The sequence below is a fragment of the Cladophialophora yegresii genome (assembly GCF_000585515.1).
Source record: "Cladophialophora yegresii CBS 114405 chromosome Unknown aczIN-supercont1.3, whole genome shotgun sequence".
NCBI lineage: Eukaryota > Fungi > Ascomycota > Eurotiomycetes > Chaetothyriales > Herpotrichiellaceae > Cladophialophora > Cladophialophora yegresii.
Genome location: NW_006913047.1, coordinates 1,627,041 through 1,654,733, shown reverse-complemented (window position 1 = coordinate 1,654,733; position 27,693 = coordinate 1,627,041). Strand labels below are relative to the sequence as shown.

At 54.2% G+C, this 27,693-nt stretch overlaps 13 protein-coding genes across 13 annotated transcripts; 5 read left to right on the top strand and 8 right to left on the bottom strand.

Annotated features, from left to right (window-relative positions):
- Nucleotides 1–670: 670 nt before the first annotated feature.
- On the bottom strand, nucleotides 671–2,137 carry A1O7_04311 (uncharacterized protein; the record flags this gene model as incomplete). The annotated part of the gene is made up of 1 exon (XM_007758322.1): nucleotides 671–2,137. The coding sequence occupies one exon, from the start codon at nucleotides 2,135–2,137 to the stop codon at nucleotides 671–673; it is 1,467 nt and encodes a 488-aa protein (XP_007756512.1).
- A 702-nt stretch (nucleotides 2,138–2,839) lies between these two features.
- A1O7_04310 (uncharacterized protein) lies at nucleotides 2,840–4,114 on the top strand (the record flags this gene model as incomplete). Its single annotated transcript, XM_007758321.1, has 1 exon — nucleotides 2,840–4,114. One exon carries the CDS (start codon nucleotides 2,840–2,842, stop codon nucleotides 4,112–4,114), a length of 1,275 nt encoding a protein of 424 aa, XP_007756511.1.
- A 558-nt stretch (nucleotides 4,115–4,672) lies between these two features.
- On the top strand, nucleotides 4,673–6,483 carry A1O7_04309 (uncharacterized protein; the record flags this gene model as incomplete). The annotated part of the gene is made up of 5 exons (XM_007758320.1): nucleotides 4,673–5,164; nucleotides 5,229–5,363; nucleotides 5,444–5,820; nucleotides 5,885–6,075; nucleotides 6,128–6,483. The coding sequence occupies 5 exons, from the start codon at nucleotides 4,673–4,675 to the stop codon at nucleotides 6,481–6,483; spliced, it is 1,551 nt and encodes a 516-aa protein (XP_007756510.1).
- Nucleotides 6,484–7,157: 674 nt separating this feature from the next.
- On the top strand, nucleotides 7,158–8,389 carry A1O7_04308 (uncharacterized protein; the record flags this gene model as incomplete). The annotated part of the gene is made up of 2 exons (XM_007758319.1): nucleotides 7,158–7,344; nucleotides 7,398–8,389. 2 exons carry the CDS (start codon nucleotides 7,158–7,160, stop codon nucleotides 8,387–8,389), a joined length of 1,179 nt encoding a protein of 392 aa, XP_007756509.1.
- Nucleotides 8,390–9,236: 847 nt separating this feature from the next.
- A1O7_04307 (uncharacterized protein) lies at nucleotides 9,237–9,590 on the bottom strand (the record flags this gene model as incomplete). The annotated part of the gene is made up of 1 exon (XM_007758318.1): nucleotides 9,237–9,590. One exon carries the CDS (start codon nucleotides 9,588–9,590, stop codon nucleotides 9,237–9,239), a length of 354 nt encoding a protein of 117 aa, XP_007756508.1.
- Nucleotides 9,591–11,115: 1,525 nt separating this feature from the next.
- On the bottom strand, nucleotides 11,116–11,562 carry A1O7_04306 (uncharacterized protein; the record flags this gene model as incomplete). The annotated part of the gene is made up of 1 exon (XM_007758317.1): nucleotides 11,116–11,562. One exon carries the CDS (start codon nucleotides 11,560–11,562, stop codon nucleotides 11,116–11,118), a length of 447 nt encoding a protein of 148 aa, XP_007756507.1.
- Nucleotides 11,563–12,428: 866 nt separating this feature from the next.
- On the bottom strand, nucleotides 12,429–13,382 carry A1O7_04305 (uncharacterized protein; the record flags this gene model as incomplete). The annotated part of the gene is made up of 2 exons (XM_007758316.1): nucleotides 12,429–13,263; nucleotides 13,327–13,382. 2 exons carry the CDS (start codon nucleotides 13,380–13,382, stop codon nucleotides 12,429–12,431), a joined length of 891 nt encoding a protein of 296 aa, XP_007756506.1.
- Nucleotides 13,383–14,061: 679 nt separating this feature from the next.
- Nucleotides 14,062–14,935, bottom strand: A1O7_04304 (uncharacterized protein; the record flags this gene model as incomplete). Its single annotated transcript, XM_007758315.1, has 2 exons — nucleotides 14,062–14,707; nucleotides 14,760–14,935. The coding sequence occupies 2 exons, from the start codon at nucleotides 14,933–14,935 to the stop codon at nucleotides 14,062–14,064; spliced, it is 822 nt and encodes a 273-aa protein (XP_007756505.1).
- Nucleotides 14,936–15,612: 677 nt separating this feature from the next.
- On the bottom strand, nucleotides 15,613–16,458 carry A1O7_04303 (endoplasmic reticulum vesicle protein 25; the record flags this gene model as incomplete). The annotated part of the gene is made up of 2 exons (XM_007758314.1): nucleotides 15,613–16,082; nucleotides 16,140–16,458. The coding sequence occupies 2 exons, from the start codon at nucleotides 16,456–16,458 to the stop codon at nucleotides 15,613–15,615; spliced, it is 789 nt and encodes a 262-aa protein (XP_007756504.1).
- A 536-nt stretch (nucleotides 16,459–16,994) lies between these two features.
- Nucleotides 16,995–20,757, bottom strand: A1O7_04302 (uncharacterized protein; the record flags this gene model as incomplete). Its single annotated transcript, XM_007758313.1, has 2 exons — nucleotides 16,995–18,425; nucleotides 18,475–20,757. The coding sequence occupies 2 exons, from the start codon at nucleotides 20,755–20,757 to the stop codon at nucleotides 16,995–16,997; spliced, it is 3,714 nt and encodes a 1,237-aa protein (XP_007756503.1).
- A 1,634-nt stretch (nucleotides 20,758–22,391) lies between these two features.
- Nucleotides 22,392–23,161, bottom strand: A1O7_04301 (uncharacterized protein; the record flags this gene model as incomplete). The annotated part of the gene is made up of 2 exons (XM_007758312.1): nucleotides 22,392–23,046; nucleotides 23,097–23,161. 2 exons carry the CDS (start codon nucleotides 23,159–23,161, stop codon nucleotides 22,392–22,394), a joined length of 720 nt encoding a protein of 239 aa, XP_007756502.1.
- A 643-nt stretch (nucleotides 23,162–23,804) lies between these two features.
- On the top strand, nucleotides 23,805–25,654 carry A1O7_04300 (26S proteasome regulatory subunit N3; the record flags this gene model as incomplete). The annotated part of the gene is made up of 3 exons (XM_007758311.1): nucleotides 23,805–24,099; nucleotides 24,158–25,462; nucleotides 25,491–25,654. The coding sequence occupies 3 exons, from the start codon at nucleotides 23,805–23,807 to the stop codon at nucleotides 25,652–25,654; spliced, it is 1,764 nt and encodes a 587-aa protein (XP_007756501.1).
- A 552-nt stretch (nucleotides 25,655–26,206) lies between these two features.
- On the top strand, nucleotides 26,207–27,209 carry A1O7_04299 (DASH complex subunit DAM1; the record flags this gene model as incomplete). Its single annotated transcript, XM_007758310.1, has 2 exons — nucleotides 26,207–26,524; nucleotides 26,793–27,209. The coding sequence occupies 2 exons, from the start codon at nucleotides 26,207–26,209 to the stop codon at nucleotides 27,207–27,209; spliced, it is 735 nt and encodes a 244-aa protein (XP_007756500.1).
- Between the last annotated feature and the right edge of the window lie 484 nt (nucleotides 27,210–27,693).

Genomic DNA, 27,693 nt, shown 5'->3' with positions numbered 1-27,693 from the left:
TCCGCACGGCAATGGCCGTCAACGGAACCACGCCCCCTGACCGCCATGGCTCGCGGCTATTGCTTGCTTTGGCGATCTGCCCGCCGATGTGACTGGGCGGCGTCGTTCATTTTTACCGGCAACATTTTCTACCGGTCGCCGTTCGTGAACCGGTTCAGCTTCGGCTGCGCGCGAAGGCCGCGTGTGCTTATGGGATTCACTTTGCTTCGATTGATCTACGCAAAGGGGCGGATCAGGTGGGTTCCAGTTTGATTATTGCGCGGGAACAAGAACCGACGCTGATGATTAAAAAAGATTCTACTACGCGGATGAACGCACGTCGGCCGGATTGCCTGTCATGCGAGACATTAACGATACCGCAGCGGGAAAGGTTTACTTGGAGATTGCCGAATGTCCGGAACAGCCGGGCCTGGCACTACACGTAGACCAAGGACGGAGGGTTATAGGGATTCTGGAGAGGCAGATTATTTGCGGATAAGGCAGGACGGACGGGCCTGGATTGGTTGAGGGCGGGAGAAGTTGACGTGGGAACGTGGTACCACAGTATACCGTGTACGTGGCGAGGATGAAACCGTGATTCGAACCCCTTATGAGATCACAGTGAGTCGTTGAAATAATCATAGCCACTGGTAGTACATAAAAGGCGAAACAGTCCGCACCATGTTGCCTTTCACTGAAACTCCATCCAGGGCAGATTGTCAAAATCGAGAAACTCGGTCGACGGAAAGACATTGGCCTGTCGGAGATCCGTATAGACTCGATGAAAGTCAAACACGAGGAATGCGCCCATGCGCGAACGGTGCGGCGAGTCCTTGTCTCCGCTGGCCCGCGTGAACGCATCCATGTTATCGGGCAATGTGACCGTCGCCAGAAACTGGCCGACACTCGGCCCACCAGGGCCTTCGGAGGTGCTCAACGCCTGCCGTGCGGTGTCGATATGATGCTCGATCATATCGTCCTGGCACCCGTACGAGCCCAGCTTGATCCGATAGAGGAGGAGCCCCGCGTAACAGACGGAGCGGCGGGTGTAGAAGGGCACAAGGGACAGGTTCTTCTCGCACGCGACCTGGATGAGGCGGATGGCGTCCTCGCGGGCCTGGTAGATGATCTGGACGCTGTTAGCCGTCACGGGGACGTCGTTGTGCAAGGCAAACGACCACAGCTGCAACCTCGAGTTCAGGTAGAAGATCTCCACAATGTCCGTGGGCTGCGGGAAGCGCTGGCGGCGCAGATCCTCGAACTGTTTGCCAAACACGTTGATCATGCTGATCCGGCTCGACGGCTCGACCAGGCCGGTGGCGTTGGAGCCGCGCGCGCCCAGCGCCTGTGTGGCATCCACGGTTAGATGGGATATGTAGCACAGGTGAGATAGCTCCTGCGGGACAGCGGGGTCATCGAGGGAAGATAGCAGGGAATAGTCTGCGGAGACCGTGGCGGGGACGCCGCGCCTGCTGGCCTGGATCTGCGCCACGACAAAGCACGCAAGCCATGTTGTACGTCGAATCTCCTCGTCGCCCTGTCGTTCAGTGGCCGTCGGCTCGTTCCCGAACCCGGCATCCAGGGCCGGCCGGTGCAGGCCCAGGCTCAGGCTGATCTGGGTCGCGAGGCCGCTGTAGATGAAGGACGAGTCGGCCTTCTGGCTGTTGAACGGGAACGGCCACATGCACAGGATCAGGATGGCCTGGACCATCTCCACGCCGCTCTCCTTGCTCGGGTCGAGCACGTCCAACATCAACCCTCGGATGGGCGCCTCAAAGCGCGGCCGCGCCGTGTCGGGCGAAGCCACTGCACAAATCACCCAGAATAGCATGGGACATCGGTCATAGATCGACTCGATCGATCGACACATGGTGAAGGGGAGGTAAGGATGACATCGGGTGAAGTACACCCGGAACAGTTCATTGACATGTGCGGCTGTGAGGTGCACATCGTCGATGGACTTGTCGGTAATGCACAAGCCTTGCAGGTTGTTTGTCGCCGCGGCGCAGGAGGACGACGGAGTTGGTGCAAAGGCAGGCGGCACAGAGAGCGAACTCTGCTGTCCCGAAGCCACAGTAGGCACAGCTGGCGTCGTGGCTGAAGTCCCTTCCGGAGCAACTTTAGCTAGTTTCCTGAGCTCGGCCAGCTCGGCCTGCATGTCAGCCAGCTTCCTCTTGGTGGCGGTGCGCCGGAAGGTCCTGTCAAAGGTGCATGGTAGGCCATGGTCCCGGCACCGTGTGCAGCCCTCTAGCCCTGAAATGTCGGCATCGCAGCCGACTTTCCACTGCCGGCAGCGCGTGCACGCCTTGGCTTTCATAGAACGGTCTCGTCTTTGCGTGCTAGTAACTAGAGCCCGGCGAGGCGATTGCGACTGTGGCGCTGAGCGACCGCGGTGCAGGCAGAGGGCGCGAGGTGAGACGGCTCTGCGAAACACGGAATGCGGGCGACCTGGACGGGACTGCACATGTATTTAACCACGACCTGGAGACCCCTTGTGGGGAGGGCGGACACCTAGGGGACAGACTTCGTGCCGAACCCGAGTTGGCATTGCGGTTTTGGCAATGTGCCGCGCCAACGAATCTAGGCCCGGCGGATGGACTGTAGGTACAGTATCAGTCCGGTCGAGCTCCATCAAAGGGTTGGACAGGTGTTACGCGTTATGGGTACGTACTCCGAGGGCCACGGTGTGACGAGCTTGGTCCGGTACCGGCTCCGTCACAAGGAGAGGCCAGATTCACGTGGACAACCCGGTGGATATACGATCACTCGTTTCTTGGGAATTCTTCGTCAAGTCCAGGTCGAGAACCAGACATAGTATTCGTCTGACACGGGCGCATCCAACGTCGATACGACAGACACAATGGCAGCGTCTCAGCAAAATGGCACATCAGGAGTCGCTAACGGGTTATATGTGGCACTGCAAAGTACCGGCGTGGTCGAGCTGGCTTTCGATGCCCAGAGAGGCGTTAAGGAGTCCTTGTCTGTTGTTTCGATCAACACCAAGGCCGGTTTCATGCCGGGATGGCTGACGGTGTCGGGAGACATAGTCTACACCATCAACCGTATGGGCTATCCCGGTAGCGAGTCCGACTCTGGGAGTGTTACTGCGTTTCAACGGGTCACAACAGCTTCATCCTCAGCAACGGTTGAGACAGGCTTGACGCTGCTCGACCAGACAAGCAGCAATGGGAAAGGGGGCGTCCATTGTGACGTGAGCCCCGATGGAAAGGTGCTGGCCGCTGCGAACATCACTGCCTCGACGCTGTCAATCCACGCGTTGTCGGAGACTGGGAGCATCGGAAAACCCACGCACATCTTCGACTACAACAAGTCGGACCCGGGACCGAAGGAGGCCCATCCCCATCAAGCTCTGTTTGATCCGCCAGGAAGGCTCCTGGTCGTACCACTTCGCACTATGGACCGCGTTGATATATATTCTGTCGACGGTCCCGATCAGGTTGCATTGATTCACAGTATTGCTCTGCCCGATCTGAGCGGACCGCGTCACGCCGCGTTCAACCCAGTCAGTCCCTCGAAGACCTATCTGTACGTGTTGAGTGAGAAAGACAACACCGTCCGCGTCTATGCCATCGGCTACCCGAGCCCGGAATCACCTACCCTTACCGTGGAATTCAAACAAGTGCTCTCGACCATGGGTAAGGACGTCGGCCGCACCCCTGATGAGCACAAAGACCTCGCCGGGGAGATTGTGGTCAGCAATGACGGCAAATTCGTGTATGCGTCCAACCGAAACCTGACGCGCTCGGACTTCGACACCGTGGCCATCTATTCCGTCGACAGGGAGCCGGCGCACGATGATCAGCACCTGAAATATCTGGGAGCGCAAGATCTGGCCGGCAAGCATCCCCGAATGTTTGCACTTTCAAAGGACAAAGAGAACAAGTGGCTTGCCATTTCCCACCAGCTCACGCAGAATATTGCCATCTTCGAGCGAGACCTAGTCACTGGGTTTTTGAAGGATCTCAAGGGCACAATCAGCATGAGGGCCAACCATGCTCACCAGCCCGACATGGAGAAGGTCACGTTCGCGGAGGATCTCAGCCTTGGCAAGTGGACGAAGGAAGACCTGAAGCAGGGTAAAACAGAGGGACCCATGTGTGTCCAGTGGAAGTAAGTAGAGACTTCTCGATAGAGTGCCGTCTTTGTCTCGATTCTCGAGGTGCGGGAGACGCCTCAGTGACTCTCAATGAGCTGCCAGTCGTTGCAGAAACGGGTACACTAGTAAATCGCAGACCGTCACAACGGTGCTACTCCCCTGCATATCCGAAAGACCTGAACTCTTGACACCCCCTTGAGTTCCCGTATCTTCCCCGAGGCATACTGTACTGTGGACGTTCTTGCGCTTGCTCAGGCGGGACTTGATTGCTCTTCGTCGCTAAAGGCCGCAATTCTTTCGGAGGCCAATCGATGCCGCACTTATCGCGAGTCTCGCAATCATGTCGAGCTAGGAGAACAACGTGGCCATCCTTCCACTCCTCACCTCGGTACCAAGACCCCGGACCCCATGGGGTCCCCAGCCCATTGATTGGCCTATACCGTTATGCGGATATAAGAGTGTGCAAGAGCCCTGATCCCATAGCTTGTCTGTATAGTTCTGTCAGCGTCCAAGGTCAGGGCCCCTTTCTTTTCCCCCCCCCCTGGTTCCAGCACCCTCCCATACCGTCTTGCAACCATGGTCTTTCCCGGGAGCTGGATCACAAGATGCGTCAATGGCCGTCTGGCCTTCGCATCGGCCATCATGATGCTGTCCCAGATCAACTTTGGGATGGACCTGGTGGCCTTCTCCAATACCCAGGCAATGAATGCCTTCAACAAGAAATTCGGGGCTTACGATGAAAAGCTCGAGCGCTACGCCATCGACCCGTCCTTTCTCTCGCTGCTCAACAGCCTCACGTATGTCGGTCAAGCGTTTGGCGTGGTAACCGGAGGTTGGATCGGGCGCCACTATGGCCGCCGCGCCTCCTTCTGGGTCATGTCTTGCTGGGCGACCTTGTCGGCCATCCTGCTTGTCACGGCGCAGAAGAAGGAGCAGGTCTTGGTCGGCCGCATTCTCAACTACGTCTATCTGGGTCAAGAGCTGGTCACGGTGCCCGTGTTCCAGGCGGAGATTGCGCCGCCGCAGATCCGAGGGATCATCGTCGGCACCTTCCAGTTAGGTACCATGGTGAGTGTTTTGCAGCCCATCACGCGGCGAGATCTTGGGCCGAGTGCTAACAAACGTCGAATAGGTCGGGGCGTTCATTATGGCCTGTATCACGTACGGCACGAGCAAACTCGATGGCGAGCAGTCGTTCCGCATTCCCTTTGGCATTTTCTTCATCATCCCATGCATTGTCGCCGTCGGTGCATGGTTCATGCGGGAGGTGAGTCCCTCTTCTGGGTGCTTTAGTTTGTACCTGGTTTGAAACACATCGTCAGCTGACTCTTTTCGGTGCCCCTCCAGTCTCCGCGATGGCTTCTACTCCGTCACCGGGAGGCGGAAGCCCAAGAATCTCTCCGACTATACCGCAAGGGCAAATTCACCGAGGAGCAGATCATGGAAGAATACCATGAGCAGGTGGCCATGATCGCCGTTCTGACCCAAGACAAGGGCACGTTCAAGGAGATGTGGCAGGGCACGAACCGCAAGAGATCCCTCATCGTCATCGGCGCCAACATCAGCATCCAGATCAGCGGCCAAGGCCTGTTCAGCAAGTACGGGACCATCTTCCTCAAGGATCTCCATGGCCCGGACCCGTTCCAGATGTTTCTCATCAACACGGCGTTGCAGATCGTTGTCGTCCTTTGTGCCATGTACATGTTTGACAGGTTTGGGCGCAGGTCAGTCCACTCTGTCCTCTCCGCCTCCGCCGTGCTTCCGAGACTGACTTTCTCTGCTCTGCAGGCCCAACTTGATCATCGGATCCGCCATTCAGAGTGCCAGCTACTTCGCCATTGGTGGCTTGGGGACCAGATCCGACCCGGGCAAAGGGACCAAGATCGGCATCACCGCTCTTTTCACCGTCTTCTACCTGGCCTTTGTCTTCGGCTGGGCGCCGATCTATCACATTCTCACGTCCGAAATTCCAAGCTCCCGTAAGTCCCGATGCTTGTACAATCTTTCATCAGTGCTGACCCAGTTCTCCAGGCATGCGAGACGTCACGTACACGGTGGCCAGCTTCATCACCGTCGTCAGCCAGTTTGTCGTGTCCTTTTGCATTCCCTACCTCTTATACGCGCCCTACGCGAACCTTGGGTCCAAGATCGGCTTCGTCTTCGCGCCCATCGCGTTTTGTACGCTGATGTTTGCCATCTTCGGCGTGCCCGAGTGTCGCGGCTTCTCCCTCGAGGAGATTGACCACCTGTTCAGACAGAAGATTCCAGTCCGTCATTTCTCAAGGTACAAGCACGGTCAGATTCTCCCGGAAGAGGCGACCGAGCAGATTGCACAGAAAATGGGAGAAGGCCCGTCCGTGGAACTGAAGGAGGTAGTTGGGGCCTAGACGTTGCGCAGCAAACATACCGTTTCTGATAGCTCAAGAGACAAGACAATCTCCAACGCAGGGGCCACGCTTTCCTGTACGAAAACAAGGAGCGGGCGAGGGCGTCCTGTGAGATTTGGTTCCGGCTTCCCGTCCGTCGAGGAGGATAAAGTTGATGGCCAAGCGGGTTCGTGGACACGAAGTCTCTTCACCACGAGTAGTGCATATGGGCTGTTTTGCCCAGCTTTAAGCCGAGCAGTCAAGGCTTGGTCGCACGTACATGGTGTTGAACTCACAGTGGTCGACTGCAGTTCGTATTTTGGCATTTCTCGTGTAGTGATCGGCAAGATGAAGACCTGGCAGCGTCGACCCAAGCGTGGACGCACATGATACGTGACATGATCACCGCAAAATAGGATGCCTTGCCCTGCGAATGTCGTGATAAGTTTGGTGATACTGGCGACGCGGTAGATACTGTCTCGACGAGAGAACACAGTTGAGTCCAGGGCGGCGTTACGCTAGGCCCGATCCGTGACGAGGCGCGATTAGATCTTGGCATGTTTGTTGGTTTTGAGCCGCTTGGAGCTGCGAAGTGAATCATTTCGAGCTTGCATGATCGCAGATATTCTACCAAACACCATATCAACACACAATCACCTGTGCTCTTATCTCTCGCTATTCCTGTAGGCGCCAGCATGCCTCTAGTTGCGGCCCAGAGCTTGCGACGGCTGACCCATCTGCCCGCCAAATGGGCTTACCCGGCTCACCTGGTCGCGGGACGGAGAGTCGGCGGGTACAAATACATCACGGTCCAAGCCACGCCTGCAACGGACACCAGCACAATCAACATTGCCGGCAGATCAGTGTCTGCTTCATCTCCAGGTTAGATTCGGATCATAGCCCTTCCCAAAGTATCTGCTGACTGACCGCTTTAGACGCCACGTTCGAGGTCATTGGAAGTCCAAACTCGCTCTTGTCTGTCACGCTCTCGCCCTCTCAAGATCTATACGCACGGCGCGGAACATTGGTGGCCTTTGCCGGCGATCCCAACGGGACTGTCTCAACCCTGCGAATCCTCAACCCCGTCCGACGCGCCCTAGTAGGCATCCCGTTCCTGTATCAGAAAATCACATCGACTTCATCCGTCAATGCGCTGATATCGACGCGATCGCCCTTGACCACGTTCGCTATCCTCCAACTAGACGGAACTACGGATTGGAAGCTAGCCCAGAGAAAAGCCCTGTTGGCATGGACTGGAAGCACGCTCTCCGTGAAGCCGAGCCTCAATGCGCGATTTGCTCCGGCATATTGGGGAAGTTCCGACGTGACAGGGAGAGGATTGCTCGCCCTTGCGGGTCAAGGGCAGGTCTACTCGGTCGAACTCTCGGCAGGGGAGACATACATTGTGCACCCGTCACATATACTGGCTTATACCGCTTCGTCGCCGTCACCGGCACCGCAACCATTCCGGTTCAAGTCAACAAACATTCGGTTTCAGATACCCCTTCAGCTTGGGAACTTCTTCCCGTCTTCCAAATTCGTCGAGACGCTCAAAACGAGCAGCGCCTATAAATTCGTCGCAAACGCATTGTACAGCATACGGACGTGGAGTCGGAGGACTATCTGGGGAGACAGGCTATTTCTACAGTTCCAAGGGCCAGTCACCCTTTTGATTCAAAGCAGGGCCGCGAGGGTCAACGATGTCCTGACCGCTCGAGACGTGAACGAGATCGCCGATACACCCGCCGGTGCTGTCCAGGAGGCTATGTCCAATGTGCCTTCTACGGGATCAGCCTCGTCCAAGCCAGCGGTTGCGGTACCAATTGCGACATCATCTTCGCAGCCACGGTTGTCGACTGCAACCATCAGTCGCGATGGAAAGGTCTCGTTTGAGCCGTCACAGAGCTCAGGGTCGGTGAAGCCCTAGGGTATACCTTCTTAAGGATCATGTATAATGCTGGGGAGGCGGCGGCGTGGTCTATGCTGGCTAGACAGAAATCGACAGAGTCGCTTCAGCGCAAACCTTCTATATTGCAAATAAGTTTTCGCAGACCTTGAGATACCAAATTATGGCCAGGAAAGCGGTTAACAAGTTCGTGTAAGCCCCAATTCTGTCACCCAGTCGAGGCCCAACGGATCCCCTGGCCGTATGTTACATGGGTACATTATTATTGATTCATCATGAACAGTCAAGTGGTAAGCATGGTCCGCGTGAAACCGACAGGAAGAATATGGGCCAGTGATGTGAAAAGGCTCCGCCAAAGCTGCAAGACGAACGGGTGAATCTACAGTACAACTCAACCAAGCCTTGGCTCGCAGTCTGGCCCTTCCCTTTAGATTCCTCTCTCACTCCCTCCATTGACACAAACTGAGAATCGTTGCATGTCTGAATTGAGCTCTTGGCGTTCCTGAACCCCGGCGCCCGAACATTGCGCAGGCATCCCATCCTTCATCCCATTGTCAGACTTGCCACGCTGTGCCGTCTTCCCACTAGTGAACTGGACATGATACTTGCACCCCAGGCCGCTGGGTTTAAGCATATGCCCCTTGCAAGCGCTGGTGAGGTCGATAATAAAGTCCACCACGGGGAAATCCTCTCTGAGCAACACTTGGTTCAACTCCTTTCGAATCAACGTGGTTTTCAGCAAAACCTCGCATGTTGTCCCTACCTGGTAGACGAACTGGTCCATCAGTAACCGGAAGAGAATACTAGTGCTTCTGACATTCTCCAACGTCCAGACGATATCGCTTGCCCAAATATCGGAAACCTGCCACTAGGCCATGATCTTGCTGATGATACTGTCTTGCCACTTTGCCATGCCGAGTTTGTCTCCAGGAACCCAGCATTCCAATGCACAGGTAAGGTTGCCGTAGTCGACTGGTGGAGGCGGTTCGTCAAAGTAGATCCATGACAGAAAGTGCTCGAAAGCCTCGGGGCTGTCTTCTGGGAGTTGTACGTGGTCGGTGTGCGCCTCCGCCATGCCAGAGTCGAACATCTTCGTGAAGAAGGGGGAGTCGTCGACCAGGATGTCCTTGTGCGCTCGATAGGTGACCTGTTCCGTCCCCACCGAGACGGTGATCATGGCCGATGCGGCGAAACTGACAATTTCATCAGCTGCGAACTGCATCAGTGTTGCGGTCTGAACGTTACTGTTGTCTGAATTTGACGGGAGGCTTAGACTCAGCTGGAGCCAGAGTCACTTCGCTTGGGCACATATTGCCAGTGGTCAAGGACATTACAGTGTGGCTGTAAGGGAATTACCTCTGTAAAGAGCAAGGTTTGGAGGAGAAAAGGAGTCGGACGCAAAGTGCCGAGTAGATGAAGAGGTGACTAAGTGCCCACCGTGACTGCCTTTGTTTGACATGCCAGCAATAACAGGTGCAGCGGGCGACTTGCTCTTGCTCTTGCTCTTGCCTTTCCCTAGCCTCGCCAGCCTTGTGAGCCTTGCACACCCGAATGCAGCGTCACTGAACCGTGGAGCTTGCCGTGCCCAAGTCTTCAAGTCTTGGCATTCGTTACCCCTTTCCAAGGCCACCAGCTTCAGCCTCGTAACGGCAATCTGGCCCCAATCTGGCTCCCAGCGTACAGGACTCCGTACCTAGGTACCTAGGTATTGAAAAGGGTTCTTCATATGCAACCCGCGGTATGGACGGAGTAACATCACCTGACATCGTTTCATATATGTGTATGACTGCGGATTATAAATACTCATCTACCCTGCAAAGATGCCCGAAGACGTCTATTCGTACGCCAACACTGTCTGCCAGTCGGCGAGTATCCAATGCCATGATATAAGCCTTGCACTACTACTGTATGACGCCCACGCCGCTGTTTTCAAGGCTTGATCCTGCCTGTACTTCAGTCGTCATCCAAGCTCACGACATCCACAGCCCCCCGGACGTATCACCGGAACTCAGGCAGCGTGCACGGGTTTCTAACCTCGTAGGGTCCATGGTACGCGAACCTGAACAGCATCTCGAGCGCGCTTTCCGCGTCACACATCATCTCCCGGAGCTCGTCTCTTAAGTAGTCCTCCTCCTCCTTTTCCTCCCTCAGGAAAAGGGGCTCACTATACCAGTCCCTCGTCAGCGAACAGTGCAGATGATCGAGGGCAAACTCGCGCAGTTTACACCCTTCGCGGGTCTTGTTCCACACCAAGTGCGGTCACAAGAACAGATACTCCGGGTCATGATCACAGATTTATCGAAGGAGCTAGAGAGCCCAAAGACGAGCCAAAGGACCAATTTCTTCGTTTCTTTGTGTATCACAGTGTTCGACATCTAATACCGCTGCAACTGTCTTTGTGCCCAACCTAAGTTTGGTGTATGTCACTTTTGTCCTCTTTGTAACATCCGCCCCGACTTCGTGCATTGTTTTGCTGACGACGCACCTTGTGATGCGACGAGTCGAATCTTCCAACGAAGTTGACCCGCCCAGACTCTCCCCTGTCTTCCAGGGCCCTGATATGAAATCCGGATGGGTCGGGCACGACTAGTTCTCAGGATGTCCAGCCCAAACTTCAAATATTTCTGCTCCTCTTGGGTGATTGTTCGCGATTTTCTGAGCAATCGAGTGGTCGAGACCTGCGTTCAGTCCTTTTCTTCTGTGTCAATGTGGTGAGTTGGTGGGCGCAGTGGGTGTAAATTGATTTCCTATAGCAATATAATATTGCTCTTGCATTCTCCAGTACAGGAGCCATGCCAATTCCGTATCTTCTTTTTGCAATGCTCGCATCTCCCTGCTGTAAGGTCCGATCTGTCCACCTTGACGCCGTATTCATCCGGCCACTTGCAAATGTCGTCGTGCAGCCGATCTACGACAACATTGCGAAGTTTGCAGCCATTGGGGCTCCCTCTGTAGATCTGCATAGCGTCGGTGGGTGTCAGTCTGGTAGTCGCCGAGATCTCTTTGATGGCTTCGACAAGAGCGTGTTGGAGGTCGGGAAGACAGTATTTGTACGCGGTCTTGTAAGTAGTGGCTATGCGTAAGACACTCTCTTCCATGATCTTCTTGTCCCCATAGAGCCATTTGAAGACGATCTCGAAGTCGTCAGAATCATCCCCAGGAAGATTAATGGTCTTGTAGTTTCGCTCGGACATGCCGCAGTCCAGCTATCTCTGGAACCAGGCTGACTGCCTCAGGACACTTTCGTGCACCTGGAATTGGACTTTGTCTTTGCCGACATTCACAGTGATGAAGCCCGAGGTGAAACTTTGACTTGTGTCAATGAACGCTCTCTGAAGACAGAAGCAATTGAGACTGACCAGCGCTTCTTTGGGTTCGCTCCCTCTGCTTCGCCTTCAGCTGGACGTTTGCACGACATTCTAGGCCACCAATTTGAAAGTAGAAGGTCGAGATAGGCCCAGATAGTTTGAGGTGTTAGGCAGAAGACGTGAATGAAGTATTCGTGTTAGAGCTAGGTCTAGTTCGAAAGGGCGAGGTCAAAGAGAGAGCAACCTGATTGAGTTGAAAAAAATCTGTGACTGCCCGTCTGCCAGTGAAGCGCAGCTTGTCACTACCTCCCCAAGTACCATTATCGTCTGGGCCGATGTCCGAGAGGCAATCATGGTAGAGGCTTGTGTTATCGAGGTGCCCAGTTTTGACCCATTGTTAATGTTTCCTACACGCGGTGAAACGTTTCAAGGCCGAACCAGCCAAACGCTAGAACTGTGTCGAGTCTTGCCTAAGCTATTCACTTTCTCGGAGGTTGAGATGCTCCACAGCTCTCGTGATCGAACCATTCTCAATATTCGTATGCATCCCATCCTCGTCATCGGCATCTCCAGGGGCTGAAGAGTAATCGCAAGAACGGTCGACTCGTGGGCGGAGTTATCGGTCTGCATAATGGGACAGTGGATTGAAGGGCAGCGACATATCTCTGAGGTGTTGAGTCGTGACAGGTGGTGTAGAATTCGATTACCAACGTCAAAGGAGACTCGATTCATGAGTCATTGCTGGTGTTGTCTCAAGAATTTCTCAGTGGTACTTCTCCTTGCTGCAATGCCACCGTCTTCCAAACCAGTCCACCTTTGCGATTTTCACTTCTCCAGTCGGGGATAGAGTAAGCCTTTGGACCGTACCTTTCCCATATCCAGTCCATAGACGTGATAAGAGGCCGAGCTCCGCGTGAGGACACTCCCTGCTCTTCCAAGTCACGGACAAGATACGGGTAATAATAGTTGGGCGGACTTCGGGCATAGTCATAGACCGCATGACGACTCCTGACACAGTTGATGACCTTCGAGTATAGTTCATATCCCAAGTCGCCGTTCTCCATTATGGCCTTTTTCAGCTGAGCCGCACGTTTGAAGTCGTAGTGTTCGGTAATTGGCCGGCCGTCCTGTTCGTTGTAGTCAAACGAACTCATTATCTCGTGCAAAGCATCCACCATGAACAAACGGAGCTTGCTGCCCTCAGTAGTATTGTTCCATACCCAGCTCACTTCTTCTACACTGACCTTGTATTGTCCATGCGCTGGACACAGTCTTGCGCACATGCAATACATCAACTCGTTCTGGAGACGCGGCATGAGAAGTCTGTCGGCAAGTATGTAGGCCGACAGGAGTGCTCGGAAATTGTTTGCCGACGAGACTGTCTTAGTGTAGACCAAATCTGCGAGGATGCCGAAAATTTCCCAGTCGTCTTCCGGAAGGACCACAGTTTTCTCGATCTGCTCTTTCATCCCTGACTGGAGGCACCCCCTGAAAAAGAGAGATTCCGAAACCAGAACGCTCTCGTGCAAGTGAAATTTCTTCGCTTCGGGGCCGACAACGACGGTGATAATGTCGGACAAGACAAAACTGTGAAATTGCGTCAGTGGGCGAAGCGCTCTAGGGTTATAATCGTCATTATGTGAGACTTACGAGCTCGCGCCATTGTCGGTCTTCTGCTTCTTGTTGGGTGGGCCTTTGTCGGCCATGTTGTCAGGGCTGAGCTGAGTTGAGGTCAACGACTGGCCATGGTGTAAGGCGCGGTTGATTTTGAGGAGAGACAGGCTGCCGCGGCTTTTTAAATAAATGCCACGAGAGGTCCGCGAGTGAAGGGAAAAGATGGCTCTCTTCACTCGCGGGAGCGTCTGTCACCGCCGGACCTGACCTTGTCAGCTGCTGCTGAAGGTGACATCGGGGCTGAATGATATGGTTCTCAGGCTTGAGACACATGGTGTGTAGGGAGAGATGTGGCAGGGCGTCGCCATTGTGTCAAGAAAGGCTGGTTGTCTATGTGAGGCTAATCGTCGGCTATGAATATATATACTGCCGTATGTTGTCCATGGCCGTGCCTGCCTCAAATGGCGAACGGCAGGAAGAGGAAGGGAAAGGCGTGGCTACCACAAGAAAGAAGACACGAAGAGCCCGTGGTGGAGGGAAGATTTGTTTGTGGAGTGCATGGTCCATGATCAGTTTTAGAGCACTTCCATCGGATGAAGGCGTGGCTTGCTTCCATTGTTGGTCTTAATTCAATACGCAACTGCTCATCGTTGCCACCTCACACGATTCTGCAGTCGCTGGAGTTAGCTTCAGCCGTAAAGCTACACGGAGACTGCCAGCACAAGCATATGGCACCGACGCCATAGTGGTCTAACGATACACCTGTGTGTCTCAGGTACACTTCTTCCCGTCTTTGTGGATGTGGTAGCTGCAAGGGGGAGCCTTTCGAGGGTCTAATGGGCCCCTACCTGTCTGGAGATTGTGATCGATGGTCTTCCACAGTAGGGCAGTCGTCAGGGCATGGTTTTTCCGGATCAACACTTTCAGATCCGCAGCAAGTTCGGCATCCGTGCCAGTCGTGCCCAGCTTGAACTTGTTGGGCGTTGTCATGATTCGATGGTGCAGCTGGTCCAGGATCAGTTCGCGAAGCGGACAGCCTTCTGGAGTGATGCGCCATGTCCAGCTTGCGTGGACAGGGCGGGGAAGGGGACGCTTGAGTCTGATCGTGTCGGCAATAGCATTCTGGAGATCTGTCATGCCTAGTTTGTCGGCGAGAACGTAGTCACGGACGAGTGGCGGCGGGGGTTTGGCAGCCGGAATCCGAGTTGCGTACACCCATTCGACCACAGCCTCGAAGGCCTCCGGATCGTCCTCGGGGAGCTTGACCACATTATCGTTCGCTTCCTTCATACCGACACCAAAGCACTTCTCGAAGAACGGACTCTTTGCGGCCAGAATGCCTTTATGGATGCCAAATTCCACCTCCTGCTTGCCCACGATGACTGAGATGATATCTGAGCGCGCGAATGGCGTAGAGCTGGAAAGGCAGGTCGTAAGCTAATAAACGTGATGTCGGTGGCTGAACCTACAGCTGGACTATCGCTTTGGCTTCCACATTGCTAGATTCTTTGTCTGCCGACTCTTTCCCACCATCTACTTCTCCCGGCATCGCATTAGCAGACACCATGTTACCATCCTCAACTTCCTCTGTGCGTATGTCCGTCGCTGTCCCCGCGTTGGCTGGGAGGGTGGCCTCGTCCGTCATTTTGGTCCGGTTTCGAAGGAGAAATGCCCACGAACAGAAAGACCAGGATGAGCGCCGTCGAAAGCTGGTGCTTGAGAAAAGATACGGGATCTGCGGTGATCGAAGGAGGCAAAAATTGCGCAGAAAAAACAGGCTGTGTGCTGTGAGGATCTGGCAGTTGAGTCTGCCGGCCACCGCCCTGAGTCATTCACGGTATATTAGCCCGTAATGCTGGCTCCACGGAAGTCAGTCTTCACAGATGGATCGAAAGGCGTGCGCAAGCTCGAACAGGGGCAAGATGATCATATATCGATGAAGGCAGTTGTTATAATACTTGTAGCGCACCTTCTTTGGTTCACGGATCCGCTCCCTTAGGTACTGAGACGTCTTGCACCTATGAGACAGGGTAAGCTGACGGACAGGTCAACATGCTTCCGTCCTCTGTTACACGCAGGACGTATCAGCCATGTGCCTTGATGGTTGCTACTACCAAGCACATCTTCCTCAACTTGAGGGCAACGGCAGTCGGTCTTCGGTCAACCTTTGGTGGTCCCCCGATGTGTCATTCCAGCAAAAGGTTGTATTGGCGCTTCGATTCGTATGGTCTACTTTCCGTTGTCCCGCAGACAATCCCGCTGAGGGGCCCATACAGAGTATCTGTCTCTTGATCTATCCCGGTGGTTCTTGTACTTTCGTTGCTACAACCCATTGGTGTCTGCTTTACTTGACGTGATCCACGCGGGATTGATGAGATGTATGTCTTCCGTTTCCCAGGAGAACGGCACTAGATGAGATGCTTCGACCTGCGCAATCCCGGCATTAGCATGCGCCCAGGCAACGGGGAAAAGCAAAAGAGAGAATAAATACCTGAAGTAAGCCCTCAAATAAACGACTTGCCAGGCGCCCAAGCCCACCAGCATGCCCATCGTGCCAAACGCAAACCACTTCACTCGCTCGTTCGTGCTCTCATTGGTATCACGTAGCTTCTGCTCCCGTATCCTCAGGTACTCCATCTCCTGCACGATCTCGTTGACAGTCTCTTCTATCCTGCGCAGGTCGGCTTCGACAGGCTTGAGCTTTTCATTGGCTTGGATTGCAGACCAGTCGCGCGCGTCGGCGCCGATGTCAATGTCCAGCTCGATATGCCGAGTGGGGTTGGATATGTGTGCTGTAAACCAGCGTCAGTTCCGCTTCGCCATACTGTAAACTTGACAAGAGCGCATACATCTTCCAGTCAGTGTATTCTCAAAGCACACATCGAAGGCGGTATCCGCCAGGCTCGTGAACGCCATTCTCTTCTCGCCCGCAACATCCTTTGGTCGGCCGTAGTCGTTGCCGACTGCGTCTTTGATGTGCATATTAACCATCATCCCGTCCCCTCTGTTCCCTGACACAATGGCTGTGACAACAACCAACGTATCTTGGGTAACAAAATTGCGAATGCATCTCTCGTTTTTCGTGCTGTGTCCTGGTTGCGCAACTAGTTCGAATTTCAGGGCGGATGAGAGAAGGGGAAGGAGGGCCAGCGCCCCTAGGAGTTTCATGGAGCCGCGGAAGGAATACCGAGCTCGAAGGGACCAGGAGGGAGAATCCGGTCAACAGTTCATCCGCGGAAAGTTATGGGCACACGGAGGCGGAATGAAGCATACGAGATACTTAAAACGGTGCCAGGTCGCGGTCGCGGAGATGAAGCCAGAAATGTTCGTGTTCTGTGGTCAGGAGTGGCAGAAAGTGTGGACAGATCGATGTCACGTGGGCGGTGAGGTGAATGACCCCTATTTTGAAGCCCCTGAAATCGGGTGCTGGGGAATAGGCACGCGACCATTCGAGCAAAACCAGGTCTTTTTACATAGAGATCTGCATCTGCAGAAGCTGGCAGCTATCATGGAAAGATATTTTCCAAGGTACTCCGTATACCCAGCCAACTCGTCGCCAAGCTGGGGCACGAAAGCTCCACCACTGAGAATGTCTACTATTTGGTATCTTCCAGCACTGGCGTCGTAGGATATCAATCAAAGCTCACATTTCAGCACATGGGAAAGAAACGACTTTCAGATATCCTGTCCCTCCCGTGTCTCCTTCACTTTCTGACACTACCCCTCCTCTGAAAGAACTTCATAAACCCAGCCTGATCCCTCTGCAAGGAAGTATTGAACTTCTGCACTGGCTTCTCATTCATTCCTGGCGGCGGTCTCGAGTCTTTGAGGAAAGCTGCAAGGTCTGCCGTGCTGTCACTGTCCGAGATGCCCAACGCACCTCTTGGCTCAACCCGAGCTTTGCCTTGCGTGCGGTTTCGGTCAACATGTGCTGCGTGTGTCGGAGTTGTTGGTTTGTACTTGTCCAGCTTCGAGCCTGCTTGTGTGAGATGTGGAGAGGATGCTCGTGCTATATTAACAGGCCGCGAAGCAGGTGTTGCTCCGCTGCCGTTGGCCTCCCCAATGTTCTTGTTGGCCGATGCGCCTCCAGGTAAGAAATCTCTCAATTTGGAGCCGCTGGCCGATCGTTTCAGCATATTTGACGCGTCCGGTTGCGTTGGACCAGGCACTGCAGCTAGGATTGGGAGCGTGGCCATCCCCGGAGGCGGCGCGGTATTCCTCAAAAAGTCGACTAGTGATTCTTCGTCGGTCCTCCTCGGTGGTGCCTCAAATTGTTCCACTTCATCCTCTTCATCGCTGTAATCAATGGCATATGGATCCCGAACCCGTCTTCGTGTTCTTTTGGGCATACCATCTGCCTCTGGAATTGCTGGTTGTTTCGACACAGCACTTACGCCGTTCATGGGCTTGCTAGCCACGCGATTCGTCGAGTCGAGTAGACCAGTGCGCGAATTCAAAGACGATGGCATCGACTTGGCTGTTATAGCACTCTCCGGAACACTCGCTTCCGAATTACGTGGCCTGGCGTCAAGCTCCGGAGGAGGTGCTAGCGCGTTGAGATCGTCAGAATCCATTGTCGTTCGGAATGGTGCCACATGGCGATCGATCCGATGTTCTCCAGGCGCCCGTGGAGGGCCTTCTCTGATAAAGTCGATCAGATCCGAACTATCAGCGGTTCTGGGCACTTTCGCGTCCCGCGCCTGATATTTCAAGCGGTTGGCAGTCTTGGCTGTGTCGGGACGATTGTCCTCAGCAAGAGCCTTTTCTCTCAGTGAAAAATCCGTCTTTGACCCCTGGGCGGTAGACGGGCGAGGGCCAAGCGACTTGGGAAGCTGTGCCTCATTTTCAGGACCCGTGGATCGCGCGTAATCGGCAAGGTCTCGAGTATTATTGCGCACCATTCTGGCCTCACGTGGCTCGCCTACAAGCTTCTTAGGCCTAGAAGGCGAGGATACAGGTGGTTGACTTGATGGCGCTTTAACTGTGACTGGGGTTGGGGGATTCGCTCGAAGACCGTTTAGACTACCCTTGTTGGAACGAGAGGACTTCGGCCGCACTTCGTGTTCGGGAGGTGCGGTCTCTCTGAAGAAGTCCGCTAATGCCTGAGTTTGACTTCTGGCCTTTAGTTTGCCTCCCTGAAGACATGTCAGTGGCCGGCCAACGATCACGGAGAGCTACACTTACGACTGTAGCGGATGCGGGCGTCAGTGTATAGTGCAACGTTTCGTCGCTGTCAATCAGCAGATCGAGACTCTTCTTTGCTCTGTCTAGATCCTCGCGCGGTCGTGCCTCGGTATCTTCCGACCGAAGTCGAAGGTGTTGTCGCCGAGCTGTCGAAGAACCAGAAGTTGAAGGTCTCGCTTGAGTCGCGCTAGCGCTCCTTGAACGAGCATATGCTGAAGTTGCGAAGCGAGGGACCGGTTGCTCCATCCCCTGCTGGTGAAACTGCGACGGTGTAAAATGGTTAGCGAGGTGAGCGTCAGTCTGTTCTGCTTCCCTATGTTCCAACGAGGACCTCCGATTTGGAATCACGGCAGGCCATGCAGAGGTTACGGGTCCACCAGCTGTTGTACCTGCTCTCATCGCAGCAATGGATTCTTCGGGACGAGTCATTTCTGGACCGGAGTTGCGAGTCGAGTTCGAACTGCTGTAGCCGGCGTTCATGTCAGAAGTCTGAAAGATTGTCGCATAACCAACATTCGAAGATCGCGTGCTTGGGGCAAAGGCATCACCCTGAGCCCCAACTTCGTCGTTACGTGTGTCGTTGATTGTTGATGGCTCATAGCCAGCATTTGCCCCGTCTATGTGCTGAGGCATTTCGTCCTGGGCCCCAGCAACCCCAAATCCAGAATCCCTGGGGTTTACTCGTTCGGTGCCCACGTCAGTCCCCTCGTCAGCACTTGAGCCCAATGCCGGATCTTCCGCTTCGGACGCGGCTTCCTGCATCTCTCTTTCCGCAGCATCGATGACAGCAGTTTGAGCCCGCAGAGGGATGTGCATTCGTTCGAAGTCATTTGCCGTGTTATGAGACGAATGAGGGTCTACGACAGACTCGGGAGATACGGGAGAACCCGAGTCTGTTGAGTGATCTCTTCGAAATACCTTGGCTGCTTCCACGCTGAGGGCGCCGGCAATTGTAGCGACAGTAGCGCCGATTGCAGTTGAGCGTAGCCCAGATGAGGCCTCCCCGTTATGCTGCTGAGTATTTCCATTAGGCGAGCGTTGTTCAGTTGAGCTAGCAGTGCCAACGGGGCCGGCAGCTCTCCGCTGAAGGTCTAATGGTGTGCTTGAAGAAAGCACGGGGGAAGTTGGGACTGATCGCGATCTTCTTCTGCTCATCTGGGGCCTTTCCGCACTCTCATTCGTGGCTTTGGAATCTGGATATTGGCCAGGCATGATCAGCATATTTGTAGAATTCCGCTTTCCAACCGTAGGCCGCCGAATCTTGCCCTCTGCTTTGGCAGTAGTACCACCTTCAGGCGCCTCAATCTCTTCGACATCTTTACCAGTAGCTGGTAGCGGTATGTTGGCCGGGGTGACAGAGCGGCTCTCTTCCTTGATAGGAGGGATCGCTGGGGCCGTAGGGAACCTCCATTCTTGCGTGGGTGATTCAGGGCTCGTGGGCGACAGGATGTTGGGCGTGGTAGGACGCGAATAATTAGTGCTACCAGAACGGACACTGCCCTTCCACGAGCGCCAGAGTCGGATCAGAGGTCCTTCTTTCCCTATGCCCGACATGTCTATCTCTTCCAACAAAATAGTAATGTCTGTTCGCCCAATTGGTGGTGTTTGAGCGATATCGTTGAGATGAGCATGTCGCTTTCGCGCGTGCTGAGCCGCTATGCACAGGCCTTGTTCGCCAATGAACTCGAGTACCGTGGTAAGAAAGATGGCAGTGGGTGGTAGCATGCGATCGACAACCTTGTTCGCGTCCCTCAACTGGTTTAAATGTTCCCTCACGTCATCGCCTTCGAGGTAATCCTCTTCATCTTCTTCTTCCATATCTCCAAGCTTGGCATAAACCATACATCGTAGTCGAGCCAGTTTCCAGGCGAGCTCGACATCGAACTCAGATTTCGGATCAAGGACAGGTGCGGTGTGTTGGATTTCTTCCAGCTCATATTCTTCCAAGTAGTCCTGCAATTCGTCGTCTCCGGCCTTGACCGCAGCACGTCCCAACCTCTGTTTCAGTACTAGCGGGATCGCAGCGCGGACTGCGGTCAGGCTGATAGATTGCGATTTCGACAAAATGTCGTAGAGTATCTGATCGAGGAACCCATTCAGCAACTGCAGAGCGCTATTAGAGATCTTTACCACCTGCTCAATCTCTGCATAGACTAGGTTCTCGGCTTCGGCTATTGAGATGTAGGCAGGCGGTGCAGCTGCATGGGGAAGCGTAGCTCTCGTCGATCGCGCGGACATGGAAAGGACGTCCGTTCCCGAACTCACGCTTCGCAGTTGCGCCATATTGTAAGGGTGTGAAGAAGCGAAGCGGATGCAGATGCGTGGTGATGAGGGCAAAATGGGTAGCACCAGTGAGGAAGCAATCAGTGCTCCATGAGGGTGTCTTGATGCGTAGCTGAGGCTGAAGTGACTTCACCACCGATATCGCTCGAACAAAGGCTGGATTCTGAGGTTGACCCGAGTTCCTTGCGACGGCGGTGTGCGCCTCCTCGATTCTCCCAGCTTTGATGTTAGATTAGAACCACTTCTTGCGACACTGAAGCGGCGATCGCAGTTGAGGTACCGGGAGTGACGATCAATTGGTTCCGCTCCACAGTGGAAACTTGGAGAAATTCTGAGACGGACTGGGTCAATGCGTTCCTCACATGTGCTGCCTGTTGCGCCTGTGCCCTTGAGGGGCTTTCTATACCAAGGTGGCTGGATAGCGCAAGTGGGAGAGGTAAGGCGCAGCTCAGAGGTCAAACAAAAATGGTGACGGGTGAAACGACCAGATCAGTGAAGCTGGGCATTTCGGGGCTGGGTGTGGTGGGAGTCTCAACTGGGGGTCGCTTGCCACTCCTGTTTGACACCCATCGCGACCTACTGTGTAGATATGCCCACTTGCGGATCGCGGTCCCTGAGCTACGGATGTGCTATGCTCAGTAGCGGCTTTCTGATGAGGACAAGCCGTGCCTAATGCACATGTTTGCAGCTGCCCCGGACGGACTGGGCGTATGCAAGGTAGACGGTCTCTGCCATTGGCCTCTGTCAGTGGCGGCGACTTGCATCCATGCTTAACGAAGGTCACTAGGTACGGAGCACCACCGCCGCAAAACGTGTACACATTGCGAGCAACCTAACCATAATCAACACCACCTCTTCCTCATAAGGGGCGCTCCTCCTCGTATACAACGCATCCAGGATCATATTTAGACGACACTCCAGTGTCGTATCTTCCGAAGCAGATGGGAGAATTTTGTGCAATACATATCCACGGCTCCCGGTATCTGCAGCGCGTGGCCATGGCCAACCTCGACTTCCACGCCCCTATTTACGAGCACATACGGAGTAGTCGAGCCTGTGGGTTGGTCATTCACCAAATGGGTACACTCCTAAAGTCGTCCCGCCCCACTGAAGAAACGTGGCTTTTGTAGCTCTCGTAGCCGCATATCAGTTCTCCAGGCGAAAGTAACGCTCACTGCCGGTGGGGATCTCCTTTCGTGATAGTGAATACCATGGCCCATGGCCGTAGCCGAGCAGACTTTTCTGGGCGTGTACTTCATGTGCTCCAGCGCTTCTACCGCTGAAGAGCTCCATGCCCGTTGTATCGGACTTGAGAACCTTATTTGCTTAGACGGGAATGCTGGTAGGATCACTGGTATCGCATCAAGGCAAGAATGCGGTCAAGATGTGGTTGTGCAATCTGCGACACACGTCCAGTTGCGGTCGGGTGGTGATACAGCGCCTTCTGACAACCTCCGCTCTGGTGACCACTCGCATCGGCGACCCTTTGTGCCAGTGAAACCTCACACGTTCGAAGATGCATCGCAGTTTCGGGGAATACGTTCAGACTGACAGACCGTCACCATGATAGTCGCCGACCGTGTGCACTGCGGCGAGTTCACCCCTTTCTTGATGTAAATACTCAGCAGCGGATTTCATTTGAGAAGTCCACCAAGGTCTCTTTCCATGCCCGAGACACGATCTTCTAAAGCTTTCTTCCTTGCTTCTAATTCTTGGATCTCCTCCTCTTCGAGCTGGAAATCGTCCTCGGTTAAGACCGCGTGCTTGTCATTGTTCACAAAGTCGTGTTCCCTATCATTCTCATCTCCTGCATTGTCCGGGTCCCAGGTGGGATGCCTGCGCTCTAAGAGTGACTGTTGCTTGAGCACCTTCGTTTCAAGCACGGTAATAGAAGCGGCGAGTTCTTTATGACGGTTGCGGAGTGCGCGAATCTTTTGCGAGGCTCCTGCAACGCTGTATACCTCACAAAGCTTTTCTGCACCACGGAGAAGGACTTCAACGTTGACTCCGCCATGTGCTCGCGCATTGCTTGATAGTCTTATTTCTCGCAGCATATCAGTTCCGAGTACTAGAGTGACCGCTGACTGTTTCAACGGATGAGAGGCATTAAAACCACTTTTGTGGCCATTCGAGCCAGCGTCTGGGTTATTTGTTTGCTGGCGACTTCTGGCGACAGCATTGTGATCAAGGGAAAACAGTGCGCGCTCGTAAGCTTCGGTATCGCGAATCAAGGTAGTGATTTCAGAATTGCTTAGCAAGGCGTTGGTGAATCTTTTCGGCGGAGGGAACCTGGGAAGGGTCAGTGTATGTGTGGGAGAACCCAAACCTTTCCGACCTACTCCAACTCGGTGATGGCCTTCGCAGACGCAGCGATTTGCTCCAGGTGGCTTGCCAGGAGAGTCATGTTTACAGAGAAGTGTGCGCACGTGTCCTGGTCGGCACTCTCACACCTGCAGTTGGCTTTCAACTGAGCACCCTCAAAACTGCATAGTCCCTAGCCGTACCGAATGCAAGCCTCTTCATCTAGTACTTCTGCAGGCACTTCCATAGGCACATCGATATTCGATGTCTAGAGTCAGTGCACAGTAGTTGTTGGTTTGTTGGTGAGTGGTCGGCCGAGTGGAGTCAGTGACGGGAACGCGTCTTGTGCTTGTGCCTGGCCGAGCCTTGCCTTGCGCTGTGGCTGCGCTGCGCCGCGCTGCGCTACGGAATCTACGACCGACCCAAGGAGAAAGTGATTGCATCTCCATTTGCATTTCCATCTCCATCGCCATCTCCAGTCGAATCACAGTTGCCTCGACCTTGCCTCACGCCATTACATACAAGCGGCCTTGTCGTCTCTTCCGATCTTTGTACGTAGAGCGTGAAGAGTGACTCAGCGTCTGCGGAAACAACTCCCTTCGTACCAAGCGCCATATAATAGCTCGGCGAGATACAACAAGTCGTCTATCAAATCGGAGCAAGTCAACAGGTCATTATTCGCGTATACCCGCTTTAGGTCGAGATCATCTTCCCTCCCACACCATTAGCCCAGCTTCGCCGAAGCCATGAGTGGTGACAAGCAAAATCTTAATGGCTCTGGTCCGGCTCGAAATGGCGTCAACGGTGCGGACGATATTGATATGAAGGATGAATCCCTAAATGCAAAGAAAGGCAGCAAGGGGTCAAAAGATAAAGACGGCGACGGCGATATGACGGTTGTTGTTCCGCCTTCGAAAGGCTCCAACACGCCGAGCGCTCCTTCGAAAGCAACTGAGGCTGATCTGACGAATGGCGCGGTTGATGGCAATGACGAGAAAATGGCCGAAGAACCGGTCGATCCTGAAGAAAAGGCAATCCAAGGTAAGCAGCCTGCTTCCAAGATCCTGTATCGAAGCTGCTTTACTGACATTCCCTTCAGAGATAAAGGCCAGTCTGCCATTACTGGAACGCGCCGTCAGTCAGTTTGATCCTCGATTCAGCTTGAGAGTCCTTCGGTCCATACCCTCCGTCCGGAAGCATCTGACGGCCTACGTGCTGGCCACCGTCGTCACCGACACTTATTCCAGCCCTACCGCGACCGCCGTCTCGCTTCTCAGCGCCGTCAAAGATGACCCGAGCTTTCCCTCCCAGAAAGCGGAAGAATGGCACAGCAAGAAAGATGCGTCAGCTCAAAAGAACTCGCACAGAGAAATCCTACCAGAAATCGACGTCTACCTATCCATTCTAGTCCAAGTACATCTCTACGATAAAAAGTCCATCAATGCCGGAGCCCAGTTCTCGAGCGCGCTGGTCGAACATCTGCGCACCTTGAATCGTCGGACACTGGACTCACTGTCTGCGCGTGTGTACTTCTACTACGCTCTCTTCTATGAGGAGGTTGCACCACAGCCACCTTCACCCGCCGCAGCAGTCATTTCCATTCGGAAAACGCTGCTCGGTGCGCTGAGAACTGCAACGCTACGGAAGGACCAAGATATACAAGCCTCGGTGACAACGCTACTTCTGCGGAACTATCTCTCCACCTCTCATATTACTCAGGCTGACCTGCTGATATCACACACCAAATTCCCCGATACTGCTGCCAACAACCAGGTAGCCCGTTATTTGTACTACCTTGGTCGCATTCGAGCGATCCAGCTACAGTATACGGAAGCCCATGATCATCTGACTGGAGCGACGCGGAAATCGCCAACAGCCTACAAGGCCAGCGGATTTTATCAGGCGTCCACCAAATTGCTCATTGTAGTCGAGCTCTTGATGGGCGATATCCCTGACCGCGCAATCTTCCGTCAGCCTAGCCTCGAGAAAGCGCTTCAACCATATCTTCAGCTCGTTCAAGCTGTCAGCTCAGGGGATGTCATTGGCTTCCAGAACCTGGTTCAGCGATACAGCGCGACCTTCCGAAAGGATGATACCTACACTCTCATTCTGAGACTGCGGCAAAATGTCATCCGGACAGGTATCCGCATGATGTCTCTTTCATATGCAAGGATCTCGCTGCGAGACATGTGTCTACGATTGGGACTGGACAGTGAAGAATCGGCAGAGTACATCGTTGCAAAGGCTATTCGTGATGGAGTCATTGAGGCGAGTCTCGACCATGAGCGTGGGTACATGAAGAGCAAGGAGACGGGCGACGTCTATGCTACAGGGGAGCCCGGAGACGCTTTCCACGACCGAATCCAAGCTTGCCTGGCTCTGCACGACGAGAGCGTGAAGGCAAGTAGCCTCCATTCTTTACCCGACCACAGTGCTGATCTTTTTACAGGCGATGCGTTTCCCCATGAACCAACACCGATTAGAGCTCAAAAATGCCCAAGAGGCTCGTGAGCGTGAACGTGAGCTCGCGAAGGAGATTGTGGACGGAGAGATGGACGATGACGATGCACCGGGTGGCGATTTCGACGGGATTTGATCGAAGACGACATATTGTATTACATACGGAATGGTAGTCGGTTGCCAAGGGTCCTGCCGGGCGCATGTAGGACCTCAGCCGTGGTCTTCAGCCTTGCATCCTTCGGATTGCAGAAGGATTCAACTCTAGACTTGAGTATGAGCCGGTGGGTGATCGCTTCATGCTTCACCGGACTTTTAGAGGCTGTGATCGGCCAGTGGGCGTGGATAGCTAGGTTCAAATGTAATAGTCGCAAGAGTGTGGCTAGCCAAGGGAGGTTGTGTTGTGATGTGGCGGCGGCGACAGCGCTACACGGACGCGGTATAAATCACTCCGCTGAGCACAATCGGTAGTCGAAGCCTTGTCAAGCCAGCCTCGTCGGGAAAACTGATTTATCCTTTGCCGAAACTCCCGGCTGCGCGTCTTCATTGGCTGAGTCTGACACGTCTCTTGATACGGAGTACCGTGGATAGGGTACTTCGGTACCTAGTACGGAGTAGGTAGTCGACTCGTCTTGACTTACCCTCACCTTTACTGTGTACTGCTTCGGACATTGTTCCCATGCTTCAAAACATGGCCCAACCACGCCAAACAACGCTGCTGCCCGTCCGGACACGCTCCCGCTCACCGACATCCCGGCCAACAACGCCTCTCCGCGCGTCCTCGCGCTCGTCCTTCCGCGCTTCAACAACCTTTCCGAGCGACACGATCCCGACAGGCCTGGACCACCTCGAGCCACAGTTCGCAGAACTGAGCGACAGCATGGCCGACCTGGAGGCGAACCTCATGCACTTGCAACTTATGCACGAGAGTCTGAGTCGGTTTGGCGAGAGTTTTGCGAGTTTTCTGTACGGGCTGAATATGAATGCTTTTGTCGTGGATTTCCCAGAGGTAGGCAGCAAGCATCTCCGCACGCATGGGGCCCATGTGCCATCATCTATCTTCCTATGCGTTGAACGTCGCCCCACGGAAACGTGTAAAAAGGGGGGACTCCGCACCGTTATCTTCCTGCACGTTTCGGGACTGCCCTCGAAAACGCGAAAGAAAGGGCAAGGGGACGTGACATACGTGCCATACATCTTTCTTGTGGATTCCAATATCGATATCCTTCTCGATCTTAAAGCCGATGCTGTTGCTGACGCGTGCGTGGCAAAATCAGGCTCCCATCACGGAATCAATCAAGCGGTGGCAGAGACGGCAAGCAGGCCTGGACGAACATTCGACGACGATGAACACCAACATCACCGTGCCTGACTCTACCTCTAATTCGTTCACTGTCGGCGGCGGCGGGGTGAGGCAGGCACAGGACAACCCTGGTGATGCCACGTTCGTGACCAATGCGGATGCCAGCTTCGTGAGCTTAAAGGCCACGCCTAGGCGGAAGACGGTGGCGCCGCCTGTTACGCCGGGGACTACGTCGACGGTCAATCAGCAGAGTCAGAGTAGGCTTCCTGGAGCGAGACGTGGAGGTGGGCCAGGTGCCGCTTCACGAGGCGGGAGGGGCGATCCGGCTGCGAGGGGTGCCAGGGGGTCTGGCCTGCCGAGAGGGAGAGGTAGGGGGAGGGAAGTGAGATGAACGGGGATGAGATGAGACGAGATAAGGTGGTGGCAGGAGATGTAATCGACTATCGTCTCCCATCTCTGCTGATAAAGTACCAATGGCGGTAGGTATGATGCGATGAAACGGTACGGATTCCGGTCAACAATGACACCCACGGTACTGTTACGATGACGGTCACGATTACTGCTGTGAAATCATCATGGAAATTTTACGACCATGTTGATCTCTGGCCCCTCTTCGTGGCTATCTTCCACCCCGTCCCACCACAGACCCGGGACAACATGCCACATGCTGGACTGTGGGCAATGTGTTACGAGCGGATGGATGGTAAGTGGTAATATTATCAATGGTAATTCCAGCTGCGACCATAGAAGAAATTTCAAAGGGACAAGCACATGACGAGGGCTCTTGCATCGGGGCTGTCACCAAGACGAGCGCAAGGATAAAGACCAAAGAGGGGGGAAGGAGCAGAGAATCAGATATGTCCATCTTGCGCGCC